This window comes from Manis javanica, chromosome 4 (assembly GCF_040802235.1).
Source record: "Manis javanica isolate MJ-LG chromosome 4, MJ_LKY, whole genome shotgun sequence".
Classification (NCBI taxonomy): Eukaryota; Metazoa; Chordata; class Mammalia; order Pholidota; family Manidae; genus Manis; species Manis javanica.
Window position 1 is genome coordinate 177,393,229 of NC_133159.1, and position 22,080 is coordinate 177,415,308.

Consider the following 22,080-nt stretch of genomic DNA (forward strand, 5'->3'; position numbering starts at 1 on the left):
TGTAACAACTTTCCTACCAAATTTGGTGTGAAACATAACCATTTCATTATAAATTCCATGTTCAATAATCCAGATAGGACCCAGCTGAGGTGGCTTGACTCTCCTCCATGATGTCTCAGCTGGGAAGACAAGAATGGCTGGGGAAGGGTTAACTCTTGGAGCAGCTGGGGCCTGGAACCATCTGGAGGCTTCTTCCCTCACATATCTGGTGCCTGGACTTCAAGGACCTAAGGGCTGGGCTCAGCTGGGGCTGAAGATGGATACACCAACATGGGACCTCTGCACATGGCTTGAGCCACTCACAGCAAGGACGCTGCACTCTGAGAGGGAGTATCCCTAAGGGTGCACACAAATAGAGGGCGTTCAGAGAAAAAGAGGAAGCTGCCTGGCCTGGGAATAACACATAAAATCACTTCCACCCTTCTCTATTGGTCAAAGCAATCACAAGCCCACTGGGTGCAAGGGGAGGGGACCTGTACCCCACCTCCCCAGGGAAGAAGTGTCAAAGAAGTTGGCAGTGTTTCAAACTGCCACATTGTGGGTGACCTATTCGCCACACTTCCTGCCCCCAGGCTCAATCCTTCCCTCTCCCGACCTTTGCCTCTAAGTCTCCTCATTTCAGTCAATGGCCCCTTCCAGGTGCTCGAAGGAGAAATCCAGTGTCACCCTTAATGCCCCTGCTCTTACCACCCCTGTCCAATCCATTACCAAGTCCTGATGATGGATGTTATCTCTGGAACAAGGGTATTTTCTACCTCCCTGGTCTCCACTGCTCCTGCCTTTGCAGGGCCCCATCATCTCTCAGCTACAGCAGCTTCCATTGTCCCTCACCCTAATCTATTTGCTGCAGGACAGCCTGATAAATTGTAAGCTGCAGCCCACAATACTCCCCCACTGAAAGCTCCTTGGAGCCCTTTGTTAGGAACAATTTTCTCAGGGCCCCACAGTGACCTTCATGGCCCTGCATGATCTGGGCCCTGCACCCCCTACCCCAAGCTCCTAGTTTCCACCCACACTGATTTTTCTTCACTTCCTCAAACCCTCTAAGCTCTTTCTGCCTGGGATCTCTGTACAGGTTGTTCCTCTGCCTGGGGCATCCCTCCTCCCACTCCCTATGTGGCTGTTCCCTTTTCACCCTTAGGATCTTATCTTAAAATTCTCTTTCCCTGAGAGATTTCCCACCCCAGCTGTTGTTATTTCAGCCCCCAGTGTGTTCCTAAAACTTTTACCACACCTTAAAATAATGTTTGCCTTTTTATTTGGTTAATGCCGTTTTATTTGGCTAATGTCTCACCTACTAAAATGCAAGCTTCATGAGAGCAGGGACTGGGTCTGTCCTGTTCCTTGTGTCCCAGGCACCTAACACTGGTTTTGCACAAAGCTATTTATGGATAAGTGAATGAAGATAAATCCTGGATGATCACAGAAGGTGCAGCCACTCGGCTAGTCCACTCCAGTCAATAGGAATGACACATCTTCACCAACTGCTTCTCACATTCATTTTAAGAGCCTTTCAGGTGGGGCAAGTGGGTCTAACCTGCGGTGGAGATGGATTCAGGAGGTCCAAGGAATAGGCTCTGCCACTGATTTTAAAGCATTCATTTGTTCATTCATGGGGCACCTGCTGTGTGCCAGCCAGAGTCCCTGCCCTCAAGGAGCACTATCTGCCCAAAGGCAGATGGATCCATGGATCCCCCATCTGCGCGGCCTGAGCACGCGCCATCATTTCCGGTGTGCCACAGTGAGCAAATGTGATTGGAGCTTCTCTATGGGTCTCTGAGGCCATGTCTTACCTGGCCCTGTGACCACCACCACCACCAGGAAGGGAAGGTCCTCACACAGGTCTTCCTGGCCTGCCTCGGGAACCCAGCGAGAAGAGAGGTAAGGATGGGCAAGGGCTAGGTCCTCCAGGTAAAACAGCTGAAATAATAATGATCCGAGAAGCAAACACTGAATAGGGCTGGCGGGGCCCAGGCACTAGGCTAAGCACTTGGCCCGATGTTAACGCACTGATCCTCCCAACAGCCCCACCAGAAGGTCTTAAAGAAGGAAGGCCGAAGTAGGTCACCGGAGCACACTCTCAGTATTATCATCCTAAAGGTCATTTCACTGATGACAAGATGGAGGTTTGAACTGCAGGATTTTGAGGTAGACACCCCGAAGCACTTTCTGACCACAAGGACTATGAGAATCTAAAAGAATCCCCCTTCCAGGGCAGACAGTGGTCTGGGACACTCAAATGCTGTACGGGGAAGTGGGGGGATGCACACCGGAGGACCTCACTCATTCAAATGTATTCAGCGCCTTGCCCGGCTAGGCGCTGATCTCAGAGAGGTGGAGGGGGCAGAAGAGAAGGGATCACTCAGTGCAGTGTGTGTCCAGCGCCGGAATGACCGTCAGGAGCAGCGGGGGACAGTGCAGCCTGCAGGAGCGGGGGCACCCGAGGAAGGTGTCCTGGGGTCTCCTGATCCTCGACCTCAAGCCTAGACGCGGGGCGTGTTGGGTCGGTGGATATCCCTCCCCCAGTGTGACTGGTCAGCTGGGAGCCGCGGGACCCCCAACGTCAGCGCGGTCTGCGCACGCGCCGTCATTTCCGGTGGGCTGAGCCGAGCTGGCCTGGGGTGGGGGTCGGGGCGAGTTGAGGGACTGTAGCGACTGCGCAGCCGCAGGCGTATCGGGTTCCCCCCACGTTGGGGAGGGCGTTCCCGTGGGTGCGTCCGGCTCGGAGCTCCCGCGGTGCGGACTGCCGGGACCCGGACTTGCATTTCCGGGGAGCGCGGGACGGAGCTCGGGAAGCGCTCCTGGCCGCTGGAGTGAGACGACCCCCGGGAAGCGTAATGCTCAAGGCAGCCTTGGGGGACGTCGAGTCCACTTAGGGCTCTGTCCGTCAGCGCCGTGCCTTGATGCCCCCGACGAACACCATGAAATAGGTCTGCCTGACACACAGATGAGGTACCGGGCTGGGGATCCCAAGGTCAGGTCATTTATACTTCCCACCCCTGGGCACGGCTCTCTAGCCTGCTTGGAAGGCCTGAAATGGGCCCTGGACTGGTTGGCGGGTAGCTCGGAGAGGCAGAGGAGTTTCCTTCTTCAAAGGCAGGTCTGATTTTCCTCCTCTTGGAGCAGTTTAGAAAATACTGCCTGTCCTGAAGGCACAGAGTGGTCCCACTAGGCAAGTAGCCTGGGTGGGGTTCTCATGAACCAGATCAAACAAAGGTATGCAGCAGGCACCCCCTTTCCTCGGCCAGCCACAGCTGGGTGGGTCACCTGAGCCTCCACCCCCTGTCCCCTGTGGAGACACCATCCTGAGAGTTGGCTGCCCAGCTTCATCCCACCCCCACCCCACCCCAGCCTCGTGAGATCCAGGGGAGTCCCACTTCAGTCACCCTGCACAGTGCCCAGGTGTCAGTCCAGCCTTTTTGGCATGCCTTTCCCTGCCAGGTGATGCTTTTGTGTCTGGGGCAGGGCCAGGTGGCTGCAGGAGAGTAGGAAAGGGCAGAGCCATGCTGAGGGCATGGCCAGGGTGGTAAAGGCCAAAGGCTAAGAGATACCCCAGAATCTGGAAGTTTCCAAACATGGGAGCCATCTTAAGTCATCACTGAAAGCATCCTTAACTTCAGGGGTTGCAGGGAAAGCTCCAGGTGGGGAGCTGCCGTTCATTGCTTTGGCAAGAGGGGAGCCCTGCTAGCATCCTTCCTGCCCAGGCTGAGGTAAACGGGGCAGCCCTTCCCTGTGCGGGCCCTCAGCCCTTTGCCTCTCCTCTCCTCTAGGCACGTCCTATTTCCTAAACTCCGTGGGTGCAGCCATGCCTCATGTGGGCAGAGTGGCAGAATGAAAAATGAACAAATGTAGAGATGGACTTGGTGGGCTTAGAGTGCCGACCAGATCCCTCTGGAACTCAGCCCTCAACCTGTTTGTCGCTTAGACTCAGTTTGCCCCCATCGCAACAAATGGCATCACTGTTGCCCAGTTACTGGAGCCAGAAGTCTAAGTGTCACTCTCATTCTTTAGTCAATTAATCTGCCCATCCAAGTTCTACACCCAAAATATTTCTCATCTTACTCTATCTTCACTGCCACCAGCCTTGACCACCCCACCCCCACCATTACCTCCCTTCCAGACCATGGCAGACGCCTCCAGACTAGTCTTCTTGCTTCCATTCTTGCTCCCCTCCAACCCAGGCTCCAAAAAAAATTGATGTTTTACAACTGAAAGTGAAAAGCCTTTTATTAGTTTTCTTTGTCCACTTGGCAGGAAAAATCCCAACTCCTTCCTATGGCCCTGGCTCCAATTTCATCTCTCCCCTGTGCACTCCACTCCAGCCACACTGGGCTTCCATCAGTTCCTAATATATGTCAAGCTGCTTCTGACTTAGAGCATCTGAGCTTGCTGTGTCCTCTGCCTGGAACACTCTGCTTCCAGAACGTGGCATGGCTGGCACCATCTCATCCTTCAGGTATTAGCATAGATGTCACTCTCTGAAGGAAGCCTGCCCTGAAATACTGATTCTAAACCTTCGCCCAGACTCATTCTCACAGAATCGGGTTAATTTCCTTCATACTTCAGGTTGTAATTATTTATTTGTCCCCTGAAGAATGTAAGCTGCATGAGGGCAGAGACTGCCTGTGTCGTGGCCATCGGGTGTTTGTTTTCTTTTCTTCTTTAGTGATCTATTTAATTGAAATATAACATATATCAGAGAAGTGTACACATCAAAATTGTATAGGCTGATAATTTTCATGAATGGAAACACCTGTGTGACCAGCACCCAGATCAGGAAATGAAACACTCCCAGCCCTTCAAAGTTCCCCACATGACTCCCCCAGGCCAAATACTACCCTGATTAGATTCATTTTTGCCAGTTTTGAACTTTATATAAATGGAATCATGATCCCCAGAGATGTCCACATCCTAGTCCCCAGAATCTTTGACTGTGTTACCTTACACAGCCAAAGGGATTTTGCAGATGTGATTAAGTTAAGTACCTTGAGATTGGGAGCTTATGCCGGATATCTAGTTGTGCCTAATCACAAGGATTTGTAAAAATGAGAGAGGAAAGTAGCAGAGGTCAGAGTGATATAGTGTGAGAAGTACTCAACCTGCTTTTGATGGGTTTGAAGACGGAGAAAGAGACCTGGGGCCAAGGAAGGTGGGTGGCCTTTAGCAGGTAGAAAAAGCAAGGAAACAGATTTTTCCCTGCAGCCTCCAGAAAAGAACACAGCCTTGCAGACACCTAGATTTCAGCCACTGAGAGCCAAGGCAGACTTCTAACCCACAGAACTGTAAGATCATAAATTTGTATATGCCTGTTTCAGCACTGAATGTTGTTGGACCAGTGGGGCTTTGCCCCATGGTTTTCTAGGGTGTTTATTCCTACTGGTAGATACACTCCATGGACTGTCAGTCCATGACAATTGGTCCAAGCTACAGCAGGATTATCCTGATGCTGTCATCACCAACTACTATCTAAGAGCTGACACCTCAGCTGCCTGTTCTCCTGCTCTCTTGAATCCAGAAGTGCCAGGGATGGGGGAATCCTCCTGACATAGAAACCCCTCAGTTGGGAGCACTCTCTCATTCCCCCTGTGGGCACCATCTCTTGTCGGCAGAAGTTGAAGTAAAACCAGGCCAGGAGTGAGCCTGGGGGTCAGGTGATGGGGGCAGCCCCCCAACCTTTACATTCTCTTTCGTAGCTCTGGCTTGCTGTGCAGTTAGCTGACTTCTACCTGGTCCCCCTACCTCACCATTCAAAGAAAGATACACATGATTAACAGTTGGCACACATGATTAACAGTTGGCGACAAAATGATTGTCATTTCAACCTTGAATTACTTTAGAGGGCCAGACACTCTTCCCTGCTGAGAGCTGCTCAGACTCTCAGAGCATCTTATTCATAAGCTCTTATCCATTACAGAACTTGCCCCAGAGTGTCTGCCCACTGACCTGCTTTCATCTTCCTAGGGAGGATCCTGCCCCACAACCCTGTCCCCATCCCACCTGAACCCTCACCTTTGATGGCATATCTGCAGGACCAGTGCCTGGTGTGCCACAGCCTTGGTTAGACAGAAAGGTAGACTACAGAGCCAAGCAGGAACCTGGCTAGTGGCCCGCAAAGTATTGTTTTACCTGGATGATAAAGATGGTTGCTGAAACCACAATGGAAAAAAAAGTAATATATTTGTGTTGCTTCAAGCTGCTAAATTTGGGGTGATTTGTTAAAGAAACAATGGGAAACCAATGTAAGTATTTACTCTTTGTGCCTGATGTCTTTGATCATTTTATCTGTACTATACAATATTCTCTTGCATGAGTATACATTTTATTTATCAACTATCAATGGACATTTGGGTTGTTTCCAATTTGGGCCATTAACAATAGTACTGCTATGAATATTCTTGTACATGTCTTTTGATTGACATATGCACATATTTTTGTTGCACGTATATAGAAACAGAATGCCGGGTTATAGGGTATGTGTTTATAGCAGATGCTGTGTTACATTCCCCCAGACTCCCCTTCAGGACTGAAGGACCTGTTCCCCCAGCTGCTGGGAGGGCTTCTGGCTGACAGTCCTCCCTCACAAGAGAGGAACTGCAAAGAGCTCCTGTGCTCCAGGTAACACCCACTTCCCAGGGGCAGCCTGCATCCATTCAATGACTGGTTGATATTCAATAACTGGTGTGTGTGTGGTGGAGTGTGTGTGTGTGTGTGTGTGTGAGTGAGTGTGTGTGTGAGTGATATGAAGGCCCTGTCCCCATTGCCACTTGAAATAGCTTTGAAGGGTCACCCCAGATTCGGAGCTGTGGAGCTGTCCAGGAACCAGGGGAGGCTTTTGTCCTAACCTGGCTTCTCCCTCTGTCAGTCCTGCTTCCTTGTCTTCCCCTACAGCAGTTGATCCTTCTAAAGAAGTTAAACACCTTGTCACATGCTTATTGGGTCACTTGGTCACTTGTGAAGTGCCTGATCAGTCTTTTACCCACTTTTCTATTGGACTTTTTCTCGTGGATTGTAGGTGTTCTTTCTATATTCTGGATATATGAATTCTTTGCTGGATATACTTTCCACATATATTCAAGGTGGATATACTCAGTGTGCCCCAACAGTACAAGCACATGATATGTCCTAACACAAATGAGTTACCTAAGTCGTTGAGTTTGAAAACTCCTTAAGGAAAGAATGCTTGGTAGACACTGAGAAGTGACAGGTGGTTATCATGGAGGAGGGATTAGGATGGGGGTGGGGAAGTGTGAGGGGGATGAAGGGCACAAAAATTATCAGTCATATGTTGGTCATAGGGATGGTAGTACAGCATGGAGAATATAACCAGTGATTCTATAACATGTTAATAGATAGTAACTGCACTAGTGGTGGTGAGGATTTAATAATACAGGTAATTGTTGAACCACTATGTTGTATACTTAATACTAATATAAGATTGTATAGCAATGATATTTCAATTTCAAACAAAGAAAAGAATATTTGGATAGGTAAAACTGTTTGGTTTTAATGGGTATAGCTGGCTATAGGATATGGATTCAAGGAGAGGGAAACAGGACGTTAAAGGGAAAGGCCCTGAATGCCGGTAACACACCCTCAGACTTGGCCGCTCCTGTTTGCCAGCCACAAGCATTAAAACACTCAACTTCTTAAAAGTAATTGTAAATTAATATTCAAAGGGTGCCTAAGGAAGGAACCAATGGACCAACCTGTTCTAGGCACTGAGTTGCCAGATGTGAACAAGAAAAACAAGATCCTTACTTTCAGATCTAGAGGGAGAGAGAGAGAACAGCAAGTAAAGAGAATAATTTCAGACGGTGAACGGTAAACTGAAGAATTGGAGCGAGAAGGGAAGGTGGAGTTCATCCAGTAACAGCAAGACCAGGGTACCGGGGAGGTCCCGCCCCTGCCCCGCCTCTAGCTTTGCATACGTCTCCTGATTGGTCGGCAGCGGCCGGCCCCAGCCCGTGCAGCGGGCGGCCCTGGAAGCGCAGGGCCGGCCTGGCCAGGATGCAGTTGCCGCTCCGGGTGTCGCCGGGTGGGCCAGGGGCAGCGCAGGCCGGAGGTGCGCTAGGGGCGCCCGCTGCGGCATCCGCGCGTTGCTAGCGCCCCAGACTTGCTGACAGGCCCGGGCCCTCCTTGCAGCCGTTCAGCCCGCTGTCCACGCCCCTTCACCCTTTGTGCCGCCGCTGCGCGGTGCCCGCAGCTCCGTAAGACCCCGGCCGGGCCGGACCGCAGCGGCGCGCCAGTCCCGCGTGGGCGCCCTGTGGGCACCTGATGGCGAAGGGGTGCGGCGCGAGCCGGGGCTCTGCAGCCCGAATCCGCGACGCAGGAGGCCCAGCCGGCCTCCGCCGCATTGTCCCGGGCCCCGCGCCCCGGCCCTGAGCCGCGCCGCCGCAGCGCCCGCCCGCCGCCCGCGGGGCCATGCGGAGAGCCGCTGGGATGGAGGACTTCTCGGCTGAGGAAGAGGAGCCCTGGTACGACCAGCAGGACCTGGAGCAGGGTGAGCGCGGGGTAAGGGGGCAGCAGGAGAGCGGGGTGCGCCCCGCGACCCTGTCCGCTTCTCCATTGTTGAGCGGTGTCATTCTGGGGAGGGCTGGGCTGAACCCGACGTGCCGGACTCCCAGGAGATGCTTTTGGAGAATGGGGACCTGGAGAGGTGGGGCGCTGCCAGGGAAGACCCAGACCCTACTGGCAGAAACCTGCAAAAGTCTGGGGAGCGGTCTTCCTCATTCCCTGAATGACAGGGACATACTTCCCCCAGTTCATCCACTGCATTTTAGAGGCAGGAACTGCCCAGGCACCCCTGGTATTATTGGAGGACCTGAGTACTGGCTGGAAGTCTTTGGAGGTCGGGAGGTGGCTCCTCGGTCATCTTTTGCTGAGAGGGGTGGAGTGTGTATATAAAATGTGTGTGTGTGTGTGTGTCCCAGAAAGTTTCCCCAACTCCCTCCCCTTCTGTCCAGGGAGGGGATGAGGGGTGTTGGGACCCTGCCAGAGGAAGCAGGGACTTGGGGTCTCCAATCTGCCTTCCAGAGGGAGGAGTCCCCTGGCCTTTCCCCTCCTGCTCCCTCCCAAGTGGCTCATGATTTGGAGGAAGTTAGGTTTGGGAATTTTGAGCAATGTTCCAGATTAGAGCCTGAGTAAAAAGGGAGCCCCTCCCTTCCCCCTCCCTTCTGAGGGTAGAGAGGATGACCAGAAAAGAGTTAGAAGCTGGTGATGAGGTGGCCAAGGTGACATCATCCGAGTAGGGGGTGGGACTGTTAGGACAGGAAGGAGGAGGAGTCCTAAAAGGGTCATGGCCAAGGCCTGCTGGAGTGGAATCAAATCCAGCCCCCCTCCCCCAGAGTGCCTCCTTGTGGGACAGTCAGAGCTGGAGGGGCAAGGAAGCGTGTCCAGCAGAAGTGACCACGGCCATCCAGGGAGCAGGGCAGGTGTGGACACAAGTCGGTTCAGTGTGTGCCAATACCCGCTACTCTGGGTCTCCAGTCACCAGCCCACAATGCCTGGCTTTGCCCTCTAGTGAGGTATCTGCCCAGATCCTGGAACTCTGTTTCTTGGCCCTGACCCACATCCCCATGTGGCCAGATATGCTGGTAAGTGAGGCTCTGTCCTTGTGCTCATGAGTGTGGGTTAGTCAGAGCTTCTGGAGGACCAGTGTACGACCAGGGTTGCTGGGCTGAACCCTGCCGTACTCTGTGCCCAGGAGTCCACCCTGAGCCTCTCTGCCTGGAGTGAGATGCCCAATACTGGCTGTGACAGCCTTCTCCCCAATCCTTGGGTACTACCCCAAAATTTTGCATCCCACAGACACCTGAGTGTGGGTGATAGGATGCAATGAGAGGGCTTCATGGAAGAGGTGGGTGGATAAGGAAAGACTGGAAGCTGAGCTTCTGGGAAGATGGCCTCCCCGAGGCAGATACTGACATCGTTCCTGCTGACATTGTTGCTGTCTCTGTTTCATTCCCACACCCCTAATGAAGTCTCTGGCATGGTGCCCGGCCCAGATGTGGGAGGAAGGAGCCAGAGAGTAGGGGTGGGAGGCATGTTGCTTCCAAAGAGAGAGAGGCATCGAGATTCCAGCAGGGCTGAGCAGCCATGCTCTGGGGCCAGGGTAGGAGATGGGCCCAGGCGCCCCCAACTTTTCTGGCCTTGCCAGCCAACAGTGGTCAGCCTTGCCTCATAGGTCCAGTAGCAGCCGGAGCCCAGGAACAAGGAGAGAAAACCAGAAATAAGACAGTCTCAGAAGAAATTGGAGCATGTGACCAAACACCAAATGTCTGCTCATCACGGGCAAGTGTTGTGCTGAGCATGGGACCCTGATCTCTGCTCTCAGGGGACTCCACATTCCAGCACAGGAGGCAGAAGTGGGATCAAACGAGCAACTGTGATGAGCCACAGGGGTTCTGCAGCAGCCAGTGTCCCAGCAGACAGTGAGAGCAGAGACAGGAGGACCTTGTGCTGTAAGACTCAAAGGTTTATGCACAGGTCCATCTGAGCTGGACAGTGAATAGGGGGTCCTCGGGCAGTGGAAGACAAGCAAGCATTCTAGGGGGGGGGGACACTTGTACTAAGGCAAGGAGCAATGTGAGAAGATTGCACGGGACTGGGAGTTAGGAGTTATCTAGACTGCTGGGCTGCAGATTGGAGGAATTCCCAGGCTCAGCTGCTGCGGCACCGCCCCTTGGGGCCCAGCATGGAGAGCTGGATAATGGGGTAGGGCCTGGGCCAAAGGCCAGCCACCAGGGATCAGGTGCCTGTTGTGTAGCCCTGAAGGCAGGCCCCAAATTTACTTTTTGTAGCTTGGCCACCAAGACCCTGTGTGACTTTGATGCTGTTCTGTCACAGTACAGGAAGGTGGCTGGAACAAGCAAGCTCCCAGATTCTTACCATGTTCCCTCTGCCCACTGCCAAAGGCACCTATAAAAATAGAAAAGCCATTAATTATTAAGCACTGGCACCCTCTCTGTCCACCCCACTCCCCAACTGTGAACCAGGCATGGGGGACCTTACGGGTACCTCCTTCCAGGCTGAGAGATGGCTGCTGAGTCACAGATTTGAAGTCTGGGGCACCTGACCTTGAGTGTCAGCCTCAGGGGAGAGCTCTGACATGGCAAGGGGAGGCGGATGACTGGACCCAGAGTTCCTGATATTTGTACCCAGGAGGTTGTGATCAGGACCACCTGCAGCCCTACCAGGTGGTAGAGTGCCTCCTCCTATGCCCTTTATCTCTGTCTCTCCTTCCCTGTGCCTGTCCCCTGTCCCTTTCCCACATCTCTGCTCTGGAGTCTGTGGGACTCCACCCGGACCCCAACCAGTGAGGGGTGGTGGGATTTCAGGGTTTCATTTCAGAGGCATCCCCTTGGCTCCGAAGCCATTCCCTCTCAGGCTCATGGGCAGCTCCTCAGTAGGCATTCAGAGGGTAAAATGGATGAAACCCACTGCAGGAGTCCCCAGAAAACTCCAGGGCCCAGGCAGAGATGGTGCCAGTTCAGACTCAGTACCTTCCTGAGCCTGATCCAGTGTGACCGTTAATCTGGCTACCACAGGCTGTTTATTACTCTGGCTTCTACTTCCTGCTTAGCCAGCAAGCGCATTTCTCCCATTGCCATCCAGGCATCCTTCCCCAGTTGGTCCAGGGGGGAGCTGCTCCTCCCTGGGGCCTCCACCACCCTTCATCTGGCTACTGTCCTTTTCCCAGCACTTAGCTCCACTCAGTCCCCTGCTCCGCAGCTTCTAGACTTCTCTCGTGATCCCTCCTGGCAGCTTTGACAAGCTTAGCTTGCACTGTGATCCGTTTTCCCTGAGACAGTCTCAGATTCTCCCCTGCCCCAGACAGCTTCTGTGTGTTCCCTTCCTCCCCATCCCTGAATCACTACTCAGTCCAGGTCACATTTGCCACCCTGGTAAGACAAGCTTCAGTGTCCTGGTTCGCAGTGTGGCCTGCAGCTGCCCCAGGCCCCTGGCCGTGGGAGTACACACACAGCTCAGATGATACCTGGAAAAGAAGCGCAAGTGAGGTGGTTCCTGACTTTTTCTCGCTCTGCCCCTGGACCCGTAACCTTGGACTCTAGGCTAAGCTGCTGGGGCTCCTAGCAGGCCGCCCATGGAGCCTCTCCCAACGTAGGAGGAGGCATCAGTAGCGGTGGCCTCTTCACAGACCACCTGATGGTTCCCAAGGGAGAAAACCCTCATGAGTGTGGCCTCTGTTCTTTTTCATTTATACCTGGATTATTTGATACCATTTGGAGATAAGCTAAATGGCTCACCATCTCATTAGAGAGACTAGAAAGATGGCATGGCTCCCTCATCACAAACTGGAGGTGGTCTTGCTGGGCTCCCAAATTTCCACTAGGCACTCATCGTAGCACAGGGCTACAGTTAATGATCCTAACATTAAACTGCGTGCTTTGTAGATGGACGCCTCAAGAGTTTTGGCCAATTTAGAGTTAATTAATTCATGCCGCAAACATCCTTATTCCCCTTCTAGGTCTGTGTTAGGTAACTGGTTTTTCTTGGCATCATCATCAGAAGGTTAATTGCTCAAGGCTAAAGGTTCTTACGTGAGTATTCTTTATTTAATATTTTTAAATATTTAATAGTATTTAATTTAAAAAAAAATATTTAGTATTTTTTTAATGGCTGAGGTAGGTGTTTGGAAAAGCAGCTTTTGTTTTTCCAGGCTAAGTTATTGCAACCTCGCTCTAGGATAGCAGCTTTTTGCTCCACCCACAAACTTCTCCAGATGACATCTGGGCATGGCAGCTCCCAGTTTAGGCCAAGCCTGGAGGCACCATTCTGGCTTTTAAAACCTCACCTCTGTGTGTGGGAGCAGACTCCAGCTTTATTCCTGATGGGCAGCTGGCCGGCTCCTCTGGCTTTCCTGAGGCTGTGTCCTACCCCCCGCTTGGCTGAAGCAAGCACGAGGCTCTGCTCTCAGATGCCCACCAGGAGTCACTGGTCTGCGGAGCTCTTCCCAGAGGAAACCCCCACCCCAGGCCTGTCTGTGCTGAGCAAGGGGCTCCGCTGAAACAATTACGAAACTTGCCAGGAGCGGGTAGAGCCTGTCCATCCTCTGGTAGGACAATCCTTGTCTGAAAAGGGAAACATTAAAGAGCTGAGTCCCGCGGCCACATCGTGCCGGCCACAGCAGAGCTGCTTCTCAAGTCTCGATCTGGATTCGCACCATCAGCCTACATTGAGGGCTGTTTTAAGAAACAACCTCATGATGGAGAAACGAACCAAACTTTCCTGGACAGCGTATTGGCAAATGATTCACATAGGCCTACCCTTTGCCCTCGTAATTGTGTTTCTAGGAAAGTATCCTCAGGATATAGGTGGTAATTTGCACAGATTTTCTACTTCTGCTTAGCGAGGAACTGCACCTACCTCAGCCATTAGAAAAATACTAAATATTTAAAAAATATATATTAAATACTATTAAATATTTTAAAATATTAAAGAATACTCATGTAAGAACCTTTAGCCTTGAGCAATTAACCTTCTGATGATGATGCCAAGAAAAACCAGTTTTGGAGTTTTATATGCTTTCATTTTTAACAGAAAAAAATGGAAAACACCTAAAAGTTCTAGCAATAAGGACTATTTAGGGATGACTGTTTAGGGACCTGTAAGCAATAAAATATTGACACCCATTAAAAATGATGTGCATTGACAGAGAATCTATGTGCTTAAATGAAAGACAGAGGTACAGAAAAGCACGCTTCTGTTTACCCAAAAGTGTATCTATAGCTGTTCGAAGCACCCAGCACCGGTTAGAAGGGTGGTTACTAATCTGGTAGCAGCAGCTCTCTTTAGGTGGTGTGTTTTCTTTCCTCTGCCCTGGTGTTCCCCACTCTTCCCACATCCCACACACAGACAATAAATACTTACAAATGGCACTATTCTTTCATAACCATTTGGGGCCGCATCTGTTTATGGAATTCCCAGGTATAGATGTAGAATATATGAGGTCCATTTTCAAGGAATTTTTTGTCACCCTTTTTTTAACCTTTCTGTACTGTTTGATTGTTTACATCAACACAAACCGTAAAGCTATTTTAAAAGGAGAACTGCCTTGTGAACTCAGCCTGAGCTTGTCTAAGGACCTCTTTAAGGGCCTTGCTCCCCACCACCAGTCTCCATCTCTGGATTGAACGGCCTTTATCTTTTTTTTTTAATTGCTTTATTGAGATGTAATTCACACACTGTATAATTCAGTCATTCAAACTGCACAATGACTCAGCCTCCTTCAGTGTATTCACAGAGCTGTGCAGCCGTCACCATAGTCAGTGTTAGAACATTTTCATCAGTCTGCCTAACTCTTTTTAGAAATAAAGGGAATAATATATTATAGCTACATAATATACCCTTTGTTTCTGAAAAGAGGTAGGCATATAGATGGGCAGGGGGACAACATCCACCCCAAATGTCTGTGTACCCTCGTACAACTCCAGACCCACTAGAGAGAATTTTTAGGAATTCCAGAACCTGCTGCTTCCTTCTAATGCCTCCCTTTCCTCACCACTCAGCCCCCTAAAAACAGTTCAAACCCTCTCTCGGCCTCTCTAATAGATGTTCATTTACCTTTGGCTGGGATGGGGGAGAGGAGGCCACAGTCCTATATGGAGTACAGGAATCAGGGCTGCTGGGGTAAAGAGGATCATTCTGCTGCCCAGGAAAGGAGGGGTTTTTGGAGAAAGGCATGTGTTACTGGGACCAGGTGGTACCCAACTGCTTTCAGTGTGGCTGTAACCCAGCTGATGACCTTGGGAAAGTCCTCTCCAGCCTGTCATCTGTACAATAAGAGGTTGGACAAAAAAGCTCTGAAGCCTCACGCAATTCTAATACCCAGCAAGCCCTTCTGTGCCTCTCAGCGAGCTCCTAATCACCCTTCCAAGCCCAACTCAATGCTACCCATTGCCTGAGGCTCCTGCTGAGCCCAGGAAAAGAGCATTCTCCCTTCCCTATTATCCCAAAGCACTTGCCCCTATGTCTGTTGGTGTTCTTATCGCAATTGACTCACTCATTCTTTCTAAAAAGATTTATTCTGTGCCTGCTCTGTACCAAGTATTGTTCTAGGTCCTGGGGTATCAGTGTATGAAAAGGCAAAAGCCGTGTCGTGTGAGCTTACAGTTAGGGGAAATAACTAAGATAAATGAGCAGTTTGGTAAGTCAGACAGTGATATGTGCTAAGGAGAAAAATTAAGTGGGGAGGAGGTGCAGGGTCAAGGAGGGTGTGATTTTGAATCAGTGCTTGGAGAAGGCCTCCTAGAGAAGGTGACATTTAAGCACAGACCTGAAGGCAGAGAGGAATGAGCCCTGGGGGTGTCTAGAGAGAGGACATTCTAGGCAGAAGCAACGACCAAGCCCAGAGGCTCCCTGAGGGCAGGCCCATGTCCTGGTTGTTCTGGGGTCCCAGGTCTGGAATGAGTGCTCAGAACATTAAATGGGACCCTCTGACCTCAATTTTAGCTGCTCACGTTTTTCTCACCCTCTGCCCCCCGACCACTGCTAGACCTGCACTTGGCTGCAGAGCTGGGGAAGACACTCCTGGAGCGGAACAAGGAGCTGGAGGAGTCTCTGCAGCAGATGTACTCCACCAATGAGGAGCAAGTGCAGGAGATTGAGGTGAGGAGCCACGTGGGCACTGCCTGTGCTCCCCCAGCCATTAAGGGCCCCTTGGCCTGTGTGTACCTTTGGGCAGCTTAGAAAAAGATGCCCTGTCGGCAAACACAGTCTTGGCCCAACAGCCTTGTGCAGTTCACAACCTGTGCAACTCTCCTAGACTGCCGTATTGCACTACCATCTTTACCCTCCACCTCTCTTCAGACAAATACCCCAAAGCAAACCTATTCCTAGACGTGGGAGGAGGGCCCAGGCAAAGACCTTTTCCCAAACCCTGTTCTGGAAGGTTACTCAAACCCCTTTCGCTCTAGTACCTAAGCAAGCAGCTGGACATGCTGAGGCACGTGAATGAGCAGCATGCCAAAGTGTATGAGCAGTTGGACCTCACCGCCCGAGACCTGGAGCTGACCAATCAGAAGCTGGTGCTGGAGAGTAAGGCTGCCCAGCAGAAGATCCATGGGTGAGGGCCAGGCAGATGGTGGGGGACCAGGCGAGGGAGAGGCCATGGGCCGGGTGTGCACTTGGGTGTGTGGACTGGTGGTTGGGGCTCATGCTTCTCCCAGAAGCCCAGCCAGGGAACCCAGGATGGTACACAGTCTGCCCTTGTCAGTCTGGGGTGGTCTAACATTCAGGCCACCACCCTTCTTTAAGCACTAGCTATGCACTAGGCTCTGTTTAGGCACCGGGGATACAGTGATGGGGCTACAAAGCCGTCCTCCCACCCCCTGGGAGCTCACAGGCTCGGAGGGAAGGCAGGCGTGTAAATATTCTGTGGCATGCAGGTGGTAAGTGATAGGAGGGTAGTACAGACAGGCACACTCAGCTCAGCCTGGGAGGTGTGGGAGAGGTGGGTCCTCGGTCGCACAGGGAGCTCCCTGCTGGACCTCAGCACCAGACAGCACGGCTCAGTGTTGCCCATCTGTCCTCAGTCCTGAGTCATTCCAGGGCAACAGTGAGGAGGGCTGGCCCTGGCCCTTAAAGTTGCTCCCATCTGTGTTCCCCACCCTACCGCCAGGCTGACAGAGACCACTGAGCGCCTGCAGGCCCAGGTCGAGGAGCTGCAGGCGCAGGTGGAGCAGCTGCGGGGCCTGGAGCAGCTTCGAGTGCGCCGGGAGAAGCGGGAACGCAGGCGCACTATCCACACCTTCCCCTGCCTCAAGGAGCTGTGTGCCAGCCCCCGGTAGGTGAGGGTGCCACTCATGGGCAGAGCAGCCTGGACCCTGGGTGGTGTCTGTGTGCAGAACCCCCAGACAGGGTTGGGAACAGAGCTAGTGCATCATCAGCCTATGGAGAGACCGCTCCTGTTGCTATCGGTAGTCAGCTGCTAGTGTTCACTGAGCCCTGGCCGTGTGCCCACTACTCTGCTAAGTGATTTCATCCTCATGGCAACACCATGAGGTGTGCTTTATCATCCCCACTATTCAGATGAGGAAACCAAAGCTCAGAGATTATGTGTCTTATCCAAGGTCACCTGTTTAATGAGGCAGAATTCTAACCCAGGAGGAGTTAACACTGCACCCCTCTGTTCCCATTAAATCTTGATGGGATGGCTTCTTAGTATTGTGTATTTAGTGCATGTTTTAAAGGTTCTGGCAGGAGACAGACAGCACCTTGCATAAAGTAACTGAAGAGCGATTAATAAAGAGGGGTGGGCAAGGGGTAGGGAAACCCAGGGTTGAAATAGTGAGGAGCTGTTACCATTCCTAGTCCTAAAGGGGCTGAGGAAGGGAGGTAACTAGAACCTAGGAAGCTTGGCGGATGCTACCTGGCCTGGGAATGAGCCTGGTGACGACCTTCCACCTACCTCCCTGTGCCCCCACCCCCCAACCTTCTGCCCATGCCTCCCACTGGCTGAGCTCAAGAGAGCCAGGAAAGCTGGCTGAAGCAGCCCACAGTGGACAGCCTCCCAGGACCGAAAGCTGCAGGGAGATGGGTGGAGAGCGGATCTAGAGACCAAACAGGATATCATGCCCAGTGGTCAAGAGAGAGGGAAGCATCTGGGGCTGGCCCAGGGCCCAGGCCGTTACCACCACCCTCTGCACACCTGCTCCTGCTCCCTCCCAGGTGCGAGGATGCCTTCCGCCTGCACAGTTCCTCCCTGGAGCTGGGCCCGCGGCCCCTGGAGCAGGAGAATGAGCGGCTGCAGACCTTGGTGGGCGTGCTGCGGTCCCAGGTGAGCCAGGAGCGGCAGCGCAAGGAGCGGACGGAGCGTGAGTACACGGCGGTGCTCCAGGAGTACTCAGAGCTGGAGCGGCAGCTGTGCGAGATGGAGGGCTGCCGCCTTCGTGTGCAGGAGCTGGAGGCTGAGCTGCTGGAGCTGCAGCAGATGAAGCAGGCAAAGACCTACCTGCTGGGCCGGGAGGACCACCTGGCTGAGGCCCTGCTCGCGCCCCTTACCCAGACCCCTGAGGCTGATGACCCCCAGCCAGGCATCGGGCACGACCCAGACACCCAGGATGGTGTCTCCTCTCCAGCCGCCTCTCCAGGCCATGCCGTGCGCAAGAGCTGCAGCGACACAGCACTCAACGCCATTGTGGCCAAAGACCCAGCCAGCCGGCACGCGGGCAACCTCACGCTGCATGCCAACAGCGTGCGCAAGCGAGGCATGTCCATCCTGCGGGAGGTGGACGAGCAGTACCACGCACTGCTTGAGAAGTACGAGGAGCTGCTGAGCAAGTGTCGGCAGCACGGGGCTGGGGTCCGGCATGCTGGTGTGCAGACCTCGAGGCCCATCTCCCGGGACAGCTCGTGGAGGGACCTTCAGGGGAGCGAGGAGGGCCAGGGAGAGACCAAGTCCGGGGAGAAGAGCCTGAGCCAGCATGTGGAGGCTGTGGACAAGCGGCTGGAGCAGAGCCAGCCTGAGTACAAGGCACTCTTCAAGGAGATCTTCTCCAGGATCCAGAAGACCAAGGCCGACATCAATGCCACCAAAGTCAAGACGCACAGCAGCAAGTGACCCTTTCCCTGCCTGCAGCCTACAGCCTCCCCCAGGGTCAGGCTATGGGGTCCCTCATGCCTGGGCCATGCAGCCTCTAGTGAATGAAGGAGCCCTTTAGCAGCAATATAGCCCAGAGGAGGCTGACCTCTGGCCCAGGGAACCGCAGCATGTTCCCTGCAGACCTGGGAGGTGGTCAACATGTCCCACCTCCCAGGAACTTCCACTATCCTGCATCAGCCTAAAGGTGCAGCTAATAGTTTCAAAGCCAAATGTCCCCACTCACCTGGGGGTTCCCAGCTCCTCTAGCCCCGAGCTTCCTGTCCCCAGGCCTTGCTTTTAGATTTGTGGCCAGGCTTCCTGAATGCCATTCTGGACCAGCTGGCTTTTTTTTTTTTTTTGCAAAGTTTGGTGATTTTTAGAGATTTGCAATGCAAGGTCTCCTTGACCCCTTGCCACAACTGGAAACACTTGAAGGGGGACCCCATAGCCAGCTATTGCAGGTTCTGGGGGTCTTCTGGACCACCTACTGCTTCTCCCCAGCTGTGACACTCTTGTTAGTCCTTAGCACCAGCTGTTCACCCCCAGACAACCCCAGGGTTCTGACCAGGTCAGAAATGGCCCCTGCCAGGCAGCGCAGAAGGCCTCAGGCCCTGAGTGCACCTCCACTCCAGCCCTGTTGAGGGTGGGCCGTTCCCTAGAACCCCTCAGCCCACCGTAGATCTGTAGCCAATCAGAGGAGAGAAACAGTGGGCCTCTTGGCAGCCATACATGAGCAGCGCACCTTGTTCCCCTCAGAGCCAGCCTCCTCGGGTTCCAGCCCCGGAAATGCCTTCTGGGCATCAAGCCTTCCACGGGTCTGGGCCACAGTGAGTCTCCACCTCTGCACATCGCTTCTGACTCGCCGAGCTTGGCCTCTGCCTGCTCCCATCTCAGGGACCATGATGTGTCTCATTCATTCCCATGCTCCCCACAGGCCAACCTCGCTGCAGGTCACACCTATCATACCCAGAATGCCCCAGGCATGTGCCATCAGCCAGTGGTCCAGTGTCTGCCCCTCCCCTTGGCTGGGGACTGCCCAAGTTCCTCACCCACCTGAACAGTATTGAGACAGGATGGGGAACATGTTTTCTCCCTCCCATAAAATGCCTGCTCTTCTCGCCTTTGGGGGGAATTTTGAGGACCCAGCTGGGTCAACGGTTTTTAAGCTTCAGAAAGTCCAGCTTCAGCTAAGATGCCCAGGTCCCCAGCTTGCCCTAAGCAGTTCTTTAGGGCTTCCAGTTCTCTGTCTGCTGCCCATCCTGAGATCCTAGAAATCAGAAATGCCAATGCTGGTGGAAGGTGGTGTCCCTGGCCTCTGTGCCGGGAGCCCAGCGGGAACCTTCATGCCTTATTTGTTTCTAAGGGGTAAAGGGGTTTTCTTAACAAGCATGCCCGACCTCCCTGGAGGCACCACCTTGCTCTCCAGGTGGCACTGTGATGAGAGCTGTCAGCTGGTCCTTCTGTTCACACATCTGAGAACTCTTTGTCCTTTGGAGCTGGGCAGCTTCCAGCCCTCTTCTGTCGTCTAGGGTGGAGGGATGGGGTAGGATGGGGTGGGGGAGGGGCTCCTGCCTGTTTGTTCCCCATTTCTGTAGTGGCCAACCAGCGTCACCTTTGAAGTATATGTGAGAGAAATATATTTACAAATGCTTTATTCTCTTCTTTAATAAAAAATGCACCAGTATTCTAAAAGCAGAAGTGGCCCTGAAGCCATGGTCTTGTCTCTGTACATCTCACACACCTGCCTCCCATCCCAGAGCCAGTCTCTCCACCCCTGTGGGTATATTTTTCCTGCCCTTCCTTCCTTCCTGTCACCATTTTGTCTTTCCTCACATCCCCAGGGTCTCCCGTGCCAGTCTCCTCCTGGAGAGTGACAGCCGTCCCCATCCCAAGGCCAAACACACTGCCCCTCTGGTGAGGAGAATCCGTCCCCCTTCTCCCTGCCTCCGCAAACAGGCCTGCTCCGCTCTCCCTGCACACCCTGAGCTGAAAGCCTGGGGGTGTTCTCAGGGGAGATACACGGGGTGGTGGTGAAGGCAGCAGCTTCCAGGAAGAAGGGGGCAGCTGTACCCACTCACGCCAGGAGGCATGCTTTGTGCTGCCTGCCCTGCTCTTCAGGGAAGAAGGAAAGGGGGTCTGGAAAGAGCTAGTCAGACTGCATTTTCCACTCCAGCACTACAGAGGAAAAAGAAGCCATGGTATCTCTGGTAGTAAAAGGAAGTTCCTGGACGTACTTAAGCATCCTTTTGTGGCAGCTAACTTTGATTGCCTGCTGCTTCCTGCTGGTGGTGTTAAGTGCTTTGCATGTGTTAATACTCTGAGCAACCTTATGAGGCAGCTATAAAACCTGTTTCATTGATGACGATCCTGAGGCTGAGGTTAAGTTCATGATTCAAAGTCATAGAAATATCCAAACCCAGACCTGACCAATTCCACTCTGCAATACTGCATGCTCCCTATCTCTACATGATGTTGAGTTTTAAGAGCTGGTCTGACCCAGGGCACTCCAGAAAAGAAGAAAGAAAAATCCTGTGGATCCCCTACATGGGAGTGGTACCCCATCTTAGGCCAGAGAGCAGGGCAAGCTCCTCCGCTGCCAGGAATGGGTTGGTGATTCTTATATTTTCTTCCTCTCTTCTCAGCCCTGTGAATGCCCCCTTCCTGAAACACTGTTTCAGCCTATAGAGGAGGGAAAAGGGGGAGAAGGCTGGCCTCATTCAGTGCCCACGTTTTGTAAGGGAATAAGGATACCTCTCAAGCCTGTTTTTCCCACAGGAAACCATCTATTCTGGATGGTTCACGACAGCAGCAGGTGAAAGGAGTTTGCCAGCCGCTCTTCTCTCCACCCCAGGGTTGCTTGTCTCATTCTCTCCCCTACCCCCTCCCTCTCTTAGAATCCAGGCCACCAGATGGCCCAAGCAGGCTGTTTATTTGGGGCCATGGAAACCTACAGCATTCTTTTCCTATCATTGTGGGTCAGGCACAGGGCTGGAGCCCAGACTTAGAGCAATGATGATGCCATGTAATGGTGCTGACTTTGTTATTCATAATCCCTGAGCTGGCAGCCTGGTGACTTCCTGGCTTTTCTCCCCAAGCAGCTTATCACAGTCACCATGGAGACACCTCTGCTCCTTCTCAGGTCTTGGAACTAAGACAGGAAGAGACCCAGGAGACTCCCCTTCCAGCCTAGAGCCCAAAAGGCATATGCCAATTGCTATTATACTAGTTTGGGTTTACAAAGCCAATGCCTGGGAAGTGGTTTATTCCCTCCTAAAGGTAAAGCTTTGATTTTATGACAGTCTCCTGTTTAAAACTGCCAGCATTCCCAGAGGTATATTTTCCCAGGCAATTATGCTCTTCCTAAATATAGAACTCTTCATTAAGAAACAACCATTAGTATTACTAATCATCGCTTTCATTGAGATGTTTTCATTTATCACACACCACCTCTCAAACTAACCAAGCCAACATTTAGCTGT

The 22,080-nt window shown here is 52.6% G+C and overlaps 1 protein-coding gene across 8 annotated transcripts; it reads left to right on the forward strand.

The window, feature by feature from the left end:
* Positions 1–2,669: 2,669 nt before the first annotated feature.
* On the forward strand, positions 2,670–20,299 carry CDR2L (cerebellar degeneration related protein 2 like). 8 transcript variants are annotated; one of them, XM_036997309.2, is made up of 8 exons: positions 2,670–2,952; positions 4,255–4,456; positions 6,510–6,615; positions 7,677–8,500; positions 15,515–15,627; positions 15,936–16,084; positions 16,640–16,804; positions 17,689–20,299. In XM_036997309.2, the coding sequence occupies exons 4-8, from the start codon at positions 8,422–8,424 to the stop codon at positions 18,578–18,580; spliced, it is 1,398 nt and encodes a 465-aa protein (XP_036853204.2). In that variant the 5' UTR covers positions 2,670–2,952; positions 4,255–4,456; positions 6,510–6,615; positions 7,677–8,421; the 3' UTR covers positions 18,581–20,299. The 8 variants fall into 8 exon arrangements, with proteins under 8 accessions (XP_036853204.2, XP_036853205.2, XP_017501660.3 ...); XM_036997310.2 differs by having other exon boundaries at positions 7,765–8,500; XM_073235901.1 differs by having other exon boundaries at positions 2,672–2,952; positions 7,677–8,511.
* Positions 20,300–22,080: the final 1,781 nt, after the last annotated feature.

Coding starts and splice junctions, on each gene's coding strand:
- CDR2L (XM_017646171.3), top strand. CDS start 8,422: ATGCGGAGAGCCGCTGGGATGGAGGACTTCTCGGCTGAGGAAGAGGAG. Junction 8,501..15,514: donor CCAGCAGGACCTGGAGCAGG/GTGAGCGCGGGG, acceptor GACCACTGCTAG/ACCTGCACTTGGCTGCAGAG. Junction 15,628..15,935: donor AGCAAGTGCAGGAGATTGAG/GTGAGGAGCCAC, acceptor CTTTCGCTCTAG/TACCTAAGCAAGCAGCTGGA.